Source organism: Poecilia formosa, unplaced genomic scaffold (assembly GCF_000485575.1).
Source record: "Poecilia formosa unplaced genomic scaffold, Poecilia_formosa-5.1.2 Scaffold96, whole genome shotgun sequence".
Classification (NCBI taxonomy): Eukaryota; Metazoa; Chordata; class Actinopteri; order Cyprinodontiformes; family Poeciliidae; genus Poecilia; species Poecilia formosa.
The window spans coordinates 1,003,024-1,013,357 of record NW_006800035.1 but is presented as its reverse complement, the minus strand read 5'-3'; the positions used below and the strand labels follow the sequence as shown (position 1 = coordinate 1,013,357).

Genomic DNA, 10,334 nt, shown 5'->3' with positions numbered 1-10,334 from the left:
GAGGAAGTGTGGGCCTACAGCTGTGTGCTAGCAGTTCCACACAGCATGAGTTAAATCATCATTGCACCAAAAAAGCTCCACTTTAACGGAAACACCTCAGTGGCAAAATTGTGTTTTTTTCGACATTTGCAGAATATCAGCAAATATTAGCCGATATCCATTTGTAATGTAAACACAGCTAGTGATACCATGGTGCCTAGAAATGTAACAAAGCCAGGTTTTCAAACAAGGCGAGCAAAAAAAAAAAAAAGACAGAAGACAGGGGTGTCAATTTGTAACCCAGTTTTTCTCAAAAAGAGGTAGGTAGATCTGGTTTGTGATTATCCAGTTAGCTTAGCTACAAACTGTGTTAGCCTCTATTTTTCCAGCATTTATTCATTGAAGGGGAAAGATATTAATATATCTTACTTGTCCCTGTACTTCCTGTCTGAACTGGAGGCTAGACTTTTGGAAACAGCAAGTATCTTACCTTAGCTTAGGGTGAGCAAAAGTGCCCACTTTTCATTATTCTGTCTGAAGCATCCAGAGGATTGGACTGATGAAAATGACTGTTTTTCATAGTTTTTCAGGTCACCAATAGACATTCTTAAATTGACTGCATTTTAGCAATCTTTTCTTTCATTTTTCACCCTCCTGGAGAAGCTGCCTAGTCTATATGGTTGGCTTAGAGTGAACGCTGATGAAGTGCGTAGCGAGGCAGAGTACAGCGGAGACTCAAGCAGATAGCACAAACAACAGGCTGTGCTACAGATACATAACCAGAGGCTTTTACACTTTTCAAAGCATTAAACCTAAAACCAAATTAAAAAATAACTGGTCACAACTTTTTCAACCACAACCTCAAAAGCAGTAACATCAAGAGTAGCCTTCTCCACTGTGTTCATTCTAGCTGTAAATCAATTTATTTAGGTTATTCATCCACTACTTTAGTTTCATTGGGGTTTTTTTCTCCAGTGTACTTGTAAGGTGTTTCAGTAGGACTTTTGTTGTTTTAAATGTGATTTCTAGATAAACATTTACGTTGACATTAGTGAACATTCAAGTTTCAGATAAAAAAAAATAGAATATCGATAGATTTTATAATCAATGGATATAGAAGCAAAAACATAAGCTAAACTTGGAATGTAATTGTCAGACTCAAATAGAGTGACTTTTGAAGCAGGACAGAGAACCTACAGTCAGATCCTCCAAACAATCAGCAGACCCACAATATTCATAGTTTGAATCAACCTATTAGAGACAAAAACAGAACCTTGGTTTCTTTATCTGCAGAAAGGAGAGGATACAGTCTGCAGAGAGAGACATCATCCCCACAGTGTTAGACAAAGTAATCAGCCCCTCCCCCATCCCACCTCCATCCCTCTGCTGTAAGCTCCCACAGCTGCAACACTCATTTCATCCACTAATTGCTTTAGGGCAAGTGACCTTTGGAGATGCTGCTCTCTGTGATTTAAAACCCAAAACAAAGGAAGGCTAACTGTTTATTTCTGTTCTTGTCAGACTGTAGACCTTTGACTTTAAGCCCTGTGTGTTCTACACAGAGTGCTGTGTTTTATATCATCATCATATAATAAAAATAACAATACCTCTGTGTTACCAATGTAGGCGGTCACAGAGCTGAGTTTATGAGTAGGTGTAAAGTGGGCGGGGCTTTGGGGTGGGGAGGCATTTCTCTTGGGAACTGTGGCTCCACCAAACCACATACTGTTCTTTGTCTTTGCACTTGCCTTTCTAAAATGGTTTCTTTAATGGTTCCATATTTTACTGCAGCCCTGTTGTTATACATCTTAGGATACTGCAGCCTCAATTTCATTGTTGTTGGCTTTTGTATAGAACTACTCAAGATCAGACATTGAGGAATTCTTGGTTCTTATCAAAGTTGGTCACTCGATAAAATCTGTTGGAGTTCCTTTAGATAAAATGTTTTTATTATTATTATTATTATTATTATTATTATTATTGATTTTAATAATAAACTGAGCTTGACTTCTCACTAAAACCGGAAAAGATTGCAACTTTGACCACAACCTTTTGAAAAATGGTGTCATAAAATCAGTAATTTTAGGCCACAAAAAAAATATGGCAACATCCTGGAGGGAGAGACTGCTATGTTTAGCTGTGACATTAAGCTGTTCTACTGATTGACTGTAAAATGCACTGAGATCTTTATACAAAAATTTAACTAAAAGTACTTTTTGTACAAATTAGTGTGCAACATCACACTGTCTGATTTCAATGAGCTTCCTAAACCCAAAACCCTATAATATTAATTTTATTATTTTCCAAATTGAATGATATGGTCTCCTTTTTTACATAATTTATCGAATTACAAAAGCAAAGACAATATTTAACCTATAGCTACCTTTAAAAAGTCCAAACCTGCCAGTAAGTCTCAAATGTTTCTCAAAAATGTACATAAATTTATAGCCTGAGAGGTTAAAAAATGAGGCTTACTCATTTTTTACAGCTTTCCATATATTAATTACTGAAACATGAAGTGTGTTGTTTTCTTTAAACAAAGTTGGAAAAAAAAAACAAACAAACTGGCATTTCCAAGCATCTGGTCTCCCTGACTGCGGCTCCTGCTCCATCTCTAATAGGAGGAAATGGCTTTTAGTGCGGTAGAGGATCCAGCCCTTCTGTGGGAGTTTAATTCAATCACAGCTCGGGTCAAAAATGAATTAAAACTCTCATTAAGCCCCCTCCCTCCTGTATTCCAGCCTAACAAGTGGAGGTTTGGGTGTTACATGCTCGGCTTTGGAGCTCTGTGAGTCAGCAATCAGTCACCGCTAGTTCCATCATTTTGTTATTTTAATTTGCTCATGCCCACCCACACAGTGGACACAGTGAACCCGGCTGAAGATGAGCCAAGCAATCAGCGGGGCGCTCTTTATGCACGACCTGAACTCACCATGGTACAGCCGAGCCCAGGCGCTGGCCGGACTTCATATTTCACCGAGAACAATGAGGAGAGCGGAAAGCAATCGGCATCACAGGACTGCTGACCTTTCCACACAACACTGTAACTAACCACTTTGAACTGTGGCCATTTATTACAAGGAGCAAAGCAGTGAGAAGTATTGAGCAGTGACTGGAGTAAAGGGAGGAAACGCTGTGTTTTAGCCCCACATCTCTCTGAAGCAGGACCGACTCAGCTTTGCTTTGTCGCCTCTGAACAACGGCTCCCATTATGACTGCAGATACACGGCCCCAGCTGAAAGCCACTCTGTTTGGTGTGATTGAATTAAGACCACTTCAACTTTCACTCTCAAACCCTGCTAGATATTTTTGATTCTCTTCTAGTAAAAGAAATAATTATACTTCAAAGTGTATCAGGCACTGAACTAAGTGCAGGTAAGAGGCTGGTGGAATCTTTGCAGCTTAAAGCAAACACGTCTTTTTTATTATCAGTAGACAAAAGGGTTTCATACGTACCAAATATTCTACTCCTCCCCACCCATCTCCTCAAAAGGTACTCATCAGAATTCCAAGACAAGCGCTCCCCCTACAGGTTAAAAACAGATGCTGAGTGACGCAGTATAAGGCGTGGGCGGGGCTGGATGGCAGAATTGACAGAGAAATACCGACATCTGGTGGCCAACTGCAAGATCTACAAATAAAAATAAACATCTAATGTGGAATACAGCAACTTTTACAACTTTAAGCGCTTCGGTATGAAGACTCTGTTTACTAAATCAAAGCGTGCATATGTATCAAATTATATATACATACCAACAACTTAAATTTATTATGGGATTTAAAATAATGTATACCCTATAAACATTTTTAGGTTAAACATACACTGGTTTGTAAAAGTATTCACACCATTTGAACCTACTTATAAGGATATCTAGTGCTAGGCTGAAATCCCTCCAAACGGAAACATGGGAGCCACATTATGGTAATATAGACTCATAAACCACATGTCTTGTTGCTAAAAATAAATTCAGGGAAGATGAAGACAGACAGACAGAAGGGGGGTCAGAAGGGCTAAGCACGGTTGGAACAGGCTGGATTCCTCTCCTGTTTAAAGCCAGCTGAGGGAGGAATGTCATTCTGCACATGCTGCACATGCTCAATAACATTCTCTTAAGAAGCAATTTCAACAGGTAATATGTTCTCATATTATCCAGTTTGGTGGGATACATGCCAAGTTTAGCATGGCCTGACATAACTAACTAAATCACTGTTCTTTTAAAATGAAGAGTATTAATCAGTTAAGTCAAAACATTTCAAGTTAAATGGCTGTTGTGACAACTGTCCATTAATTAAATCTTAATGTTAAGCACCAGGTGTGTCTCACTGTCTTGTAAACATCTCTTCCCTTTTTATGGTGTATTCACTGCACCTTGGAATTCTGAATTAATATCTGAGAATGGTTTCCTACTAAACCAGTGGATTTGTCTGATCAAATTATGCACTGTTAGCAACATGATATATTTCTCTGCGTTTTATGTACACAAATTTTACAGCAACATGTATTTTGTTTGAGGCTACAAGACTTAATTTAAAAATAAATAAGTTAAAAATAAAACTAAGAAAGTCAAATGTTTTTCACCAACTGAAAATACAGTGTGGCTCATGGTGATAGAAGCTGTCGTTAGAACTCGTTAACTCGGCAACTCACTTGTACATTTCCTTGAACACAGTTCATTTTAGCATCTGGATATATAAAATGGTTAGTCACAGTCTAAGGACGATAATAAAAATACCATAGATGTAGCGACTTCTAAATGTAACACAGTTTAATTAGTGTAATGTCATTCCAAGATCCAAGTTGTAAATTCTGAGGTGAATGGATTATAAGATTTATTCTTCAGGCTCCAATAATTTGGGGACTGTTACAGAATGAGAATGAACACATGCAATGAGAATGGAATGAGAACCTTTGTTAGGTAAGTAATAAGTACAAGTAACTAAGTCTGCCCTAGTCACTGGAGGAGAAAAGTAACAGCTTAAAAAATGTGCTGCAGCAGCAGCCAGAGGATATTTAATTTTGTCTATTAGAAATTCATTACAGGCCCAAATACAATTATAAAGACTCAGATCAGCTGATTATTTCGATATAAATATAACTGAATTTTGACACTTTAATTTTTTAAATGTGTAACTTTTTAGATTTAGGTAACGCAATCAAAATATGTAAACCAATAGCCACGAATGGACTATTATTCTTTTTCAAATCCAAATAAAAAAATAAAATTCACATCACATGCTAATATTATGTAGTTCCGATATTTTACATTGTCGAGCTGCACCGTTTGTCTCTTCTTTATTACTGTCCGTTATTCAGAGAAACGAGAAGCTAGCAGTGCTGCAAAATCTCGGTCATTCTGCTCCAAAACTTAACCACGTGTTCCTGGCGCTGCTCCTGATTAAACTCATAATTACGCTCCTCTGTTCTGAATAGCTCTCTGACAGCAGACGGCATGTCCGTCTCCTATTTCTACCGGAAGTAAGAACTATAATCGTTTCCACAGTAACCCTACCAGGACAAGTGTTCAGAAAACGTCCTCGTGTAATGTTAGTTTCGAGGTGGCCGTGAAGGCAGCATAGGACTGTCATCAGTGATGTAGCAGCCAGTATCGTGCTTCTAACACGTGTTGAGACAATCTGAGGGGGTCGATGGCTCTATGAGGAGGCACTTTTACGAAAAACGTCAATATTTGGCACGTGAAACTGACTCGCCGGGTAAAGGTTTATTGGGCCTCTGTGTAGCTGTTTATTTCTTAAAGTAGGACGCCATCGTTGAGGATTCGGTAAGTTGAAATGTGATGCAGTCTAGACAGGTTTGTTGGTTAGCTTGTATCAAGTTAGGTTACAATATGTACTTGGGATAAGCATCCGGTTAAAGTAATACAAATATTTCCAAATACGTAAATTGCGTAGGCAATTGTAATTCATACAGTTGATTTTCAAATGTGCTACACCTCTCAACACAGCAGAGTTTGTAACGCTGGTGGAAATGATCTGTGTTTTAACTTGCTTCTTAATTTGAAAGCAGTGTACACTGCACTAATTCGTTTGCTAGACTTCAGACGGAGCTATCGTTTTGTCTTCTATGACTTAAACGGTTTTTACGCAAATGTTTTATCAGCATTTCTCACTATGTGACGCTATAGAGCTACTGTGAAGCACTGCTAACGCGTACGCTTAGCAAAAAGCTAACTGTACTGGCGGCATTGTTGGTCCTGCTGGGATATATTCCTCCACAGGGTTAACTTGGGCGAGCGGTTTGCCTCGTTTTCTTTGTAGTGCGTGACTCTCCGCCCTTCAGGACTGCGACGCAAACGTAATCGAGCGCCCCAAGCCTGCCCAGCTTTATGCCGGGAAAATGCTGCATCAATTTAGTTCCTGCGTTATCGACCAGGAATCCGGTAGTTGGTATTTTTTCTTTATCTTTATGGTTAAGCAGCATTATTTTTTGTTTTAGAACGTTTTCCTTGCCTTTATATTGAGCTTTATTTGGTTTTAATTAATTAATTAAACCTTAACCGGCAAGAGAGACTGGGAATAAGTAAAAAAATTACTTTTCTCAAAACAAACGATTACATCTGAACGAGCAGCAAGATACAACGTATTAAGGCTGAACATTAAAGCTAAAGACGTTCTGGGGTCCGCTTTGACCCCTCAGATTACATTGAAATCTGTGAAACTTGTTTATGAAGGTCCGCTGTTCTCAACTGTTCCAAATAGCGTATTTTCGTAATATTATTTCGTGTATCATAGTGCACTGTAAAATGCAGCCCAGCACAACAGCAGCAAGTAAAACTACAACTCAAAGTTCAGATATTGAATTCTTACCGAGTCCCAGCTACTTCATCAGATAAACACCAGTTTTCAGTCGCTATTGTTAAGCATTACTGTACCTTTACCTCACTAAATCAAAGACATCGTATTTGCTAATTCTTTTGTCCTCAATTTGTGGGGAATAAAGACGCTTAAATACCTTTTGCCTTACGTACTCCAGGAGCATTCAGATATTCATTTACTTATTGGGTGGCAGAGACTTTAAAAAAATAAAAAAAACTTTATAATTTTGTCAAAGCAAATAGCAGAAAACTGAAAGATGCTTTCCTGGTATATTTTAATAGATTGGTATAAAAAATGGTAAATGGATAAAAGTTCTAAATAATTTAATGAAATTAAAGTATATTATTTTAAAAGCAAGTTAGTGCTTCTGAGCTTGAGACGGCGTCCTGAGCAGCATTAACACTCACTTGACCTAATGTCTGCGCAGTCTAATGTTCAATAAACTTACTTTGTGTTGTTGGTGTTAAGTTAGTGTTGTGTACCAGAGCTTGCCTGATACTTTTAAAGTACCACGTTGGAATGAGAACTGTGTGTTATTCCGTCTCCAGGCAGTAAAGCACCATGATGAAATACATCCTGGTAACGGGCGGCGTCATCTCAGGCATCGGCAAAGGGATCATCGCGAGCAGTGTGGGCACCATCCTCAAGTCCTGCGGCCTGCATGTGACCGCCATCAAGATTGACCCGTACATCAACATTGACGCCGGAACCTTCTCACCGTACGAGCATGGTACGTCTGCAGGCCCGGCAGTTTACCGCTGTGGCGTACAGTTGTCTCACGTTGTCCGTGTCCAGGTGAAGTGTTTGTGCTGGACGATGGCGGCGAGGTGGATCTGGACCTGGGCAACTACGAACGCTTCCTTGACATCCGGCTCACAAAAGACAACAACCTGACAACTGGGAAGATCTACCAGTCGGTCATCAACAAAGAGAGGAGGGGCGACTACCTGGGCAAGACCGTGCAGGGTAAATGAGTCCAGGGTTAAAACTGCTGCTGTCAATCCATTAAAAATATCTAATCAGACTCTAGTGCTCTCAATAATCACTGTGCCTTACTCTGAAAGCTTAAAATATAAATATGCACACAATCATGGTTCTTGCAGGAATGGGCAAGCCTCTACTTCTGCCCACTCCATCTAATTAGAATTCAAGCAGTTATCTGATTTTTTTTATTTTTGCAGCAGCAGAAAGCAGGTAATGTAGCCTACCAGTACTAAACAGGCAGTAAGAGACACTTATTCCACTACACATACATATAAGTAGTAGAAAACTTGTTCAGCTGCTTTTTCAACTGACAGATGAGATGTATTTTATTTTCTAGATATTTTTGTGCCCCAAGCCTTTGTGATGCCGCCCTGGGCAGCTGCCCATAAATCCCATATCAAAAACTGCCACTGTCTGCATGTTTTCAATAAACATATTTAAGAAAATGTTTTATTGTCTCAAGCATGTCTGAAGATTTTCAGTTTTCTGTGTTTTTTGTATTCAGGAAGGTTTAAAGAAAGCCATTTTTTCTTAAATGTTAATTTAGAAATGTCCCTCTCCATCATTTGCTGAATAACTTGTGCAATGAGGCGACAGTCTCTTGTCCTCAACCGGCTGAGCGACCAGCAGAATTCCTGCATGTGAAACATGTAGACTAAAAAATGTTTTAACTTTTCTTGCTGTCGTGAAGAACTTTCACATTTGGCTGTTGTTCTTCGCTCCCCATGTGTCCAGTTCATAATATTCTTCTGTGAACAAGGTAACCCTCCAGGGCAAAAAGACTTTTAGGTATTTTGATTAATCTTTGTTGTGCAATATTGACGCATTGAAATTTTCAGATGAAACAAATTAGTTAACATTGACAGCCCTGGTTAAAACTTCATGTTAACTCCTACCAGTCTGTGGTTATGAAATATTAACATGTTGCTCCTGATCACCATGTTTTACACTACACTAATGTTCCTGCTGCACTTTGTTTTCCAGTGGTGCCACACATTACAGATGCCATCCAGGAGTGGGTGATGAAACAGGCCAAAGTTCCTGTTGACGGGGATGAAACAGAGCCTCAAGTCTGCGTCATAGAGGTAAACTCTGCGGTTTGCAGCTTTTGGGTTTTATTGTGGGGACTTTGATAACTGTTTCTGCCTCCGGAGTTAAAAAGCCTGTCGGGAGGGTCAACCCTGATCTCCGTTTGCGTTTGCAGCTTGGAGGAACTGTCGGCGACATTGAGAGCATGCCCTTCATCGAGGCGTTCAGGCAGTTCCAGTTTAAAGTGAAGAGGGAGAACTTCTGCAACATCCACGTCAGTCTGATACCACAGGTAGGACGCAAACCGCTAACCACCTCACGCCATTTCATTGGGAACCCTGCTGCTCACACAACCCACTGCTTCTTCCTCATGCGTGCGTGTGTGTATGTGTGTGTGCGTGTGTGTGTGTGTGTTTGTTGTGGACAGCCCAGTGCGACAGGAGAGCAGAAGACTAAACCAACACAGAACAGCGTGAGAGAGCTGAGGGGCCTGGGCCTTTCTCCTGACCTGGTGAGTTTACAGAAGCATGTCCTCCATTAGAAGAGTCCAGGTTACAGTACAACAGTTTTTGTGGCTAGCCACGTTAGCAGCAGTAGTTTGAAGTTGGGCTGGTGTAAACATTTATTTTAGTAATCTATCAATTATTCTGATAAGTAATTAAGTAAAAATTTGATAAAACAAAACCAGTTAAAGGTGGATATGCCTGGGGGAAAAGGTTGTTAGGTCAAACTACGTTGTGCTAACAGCACTTAGTATTCATCACATAGGCAGAAGTAAGAGCGTAGTGCAACATAAATAATCAACACATGGCGCTAAAACCTAATTTAACGAAGCTTGGAGGCAGGTAATTTGCCTCGAGGAATCTTAATCAAGGTACTCTATTCATTTGATGAATCATTACAGCTCTGATTTGAAGTTGAACTGGATTTCTTCCTCATTGGTTGTCTGTTTTAATAATGACCCCCAAACTCTCGAAGGCTTTAAAGTCAGAGAGAGTCCAATGTCTCAATGCCGGCTTTCTTTTTTTCCTCCCTTTCTTTTGTTAAAGGTGACATATCATCCAAAATCCATTTTTTTCGGCCCTTAAACACATTCTGTTGTAAACTTGGAGTCTCTTGAACTGCAGAAGAGTTTAATTTAGTCTCTCCTGGTGCAGCGTAGATATCTTTATATTCTGTTTCAGTCATATTTTTCAATTTATTCCGTTTTCTCTATTCCCTGTTATGTTTTTCAAACTATTACAGTATATTAGGGCTGTAGTGATACAATAATCTCACGATACGATACACGGTATTCTGCTCAAGATACAATATATATTGCAATATTCAGCAAACGGTACAATTCAATACACTTGCGATTTTCTGAAAGATTTTAGAGGGACAGAGTGATTTTGGTGACATTTTGTGACTGTTATAGAGTTGGATTTAATTAATTTAACTGAAAACTGATTAAAAGCACCAACTACACAATACCTGGCTCTGGTTGGACCTGGACACAGACTTAAAGT

At 39.4% G+C, this 10,334-nt stretch overlaps 1 protein-coding gene across 4 annotated transcripts in view; it reads left to right on the top strand.

Annotated features, from left to right (window-relative positions):
• The first annotated feature begins 211 nt into the window (after window positions 1-211).
• Window positions 212-10,334, top strand: part of ctps1a (CTP synthase 1a) — a 15,117-nt gene continuing 4,994 nt past the window's right edge. The window contains exons 1-7 of one of the 4 annotated variants that reach the window (XM_016674492.1): window positions 5,459-5,757; window positions 6,700-6,706; window positions 7,362-7,543; window positions 7,609-7,779; window positions 8,782-8,882; window positions 9,002-9,118; window positions 9,254-9,337. In XM_016674492.1, the coding sequence (XP_016529978.1) occupies window positions 7,375-7,543; window positions 7,609-7,779; window positions 8,782-8,882; window positions 9,002-9,118; window positions 9,254-9,337 (642 nt within the window). In that variant the 5' untranslated portion in view covers window positions 5,459-5,757; window positions 6,700-6,706; window positions 7,362-7,374. Of the gene's footprint in view, window positions 231-5,458; window positions 5,760-6,316; window positions 6,381-6,699; window positions 6,707-7,361; window positions 7,544-7,608; window positions 7,780-8,781; window positions 8,883-9,001; window positions 9,119-9,253; window positions 9,338-10,334 lie in introns of those variants that run through there. The other 3 variants (XM_016674493.1, XM_007558409.2, XM_016674491.1) reach the window with 3 other exon arrangements.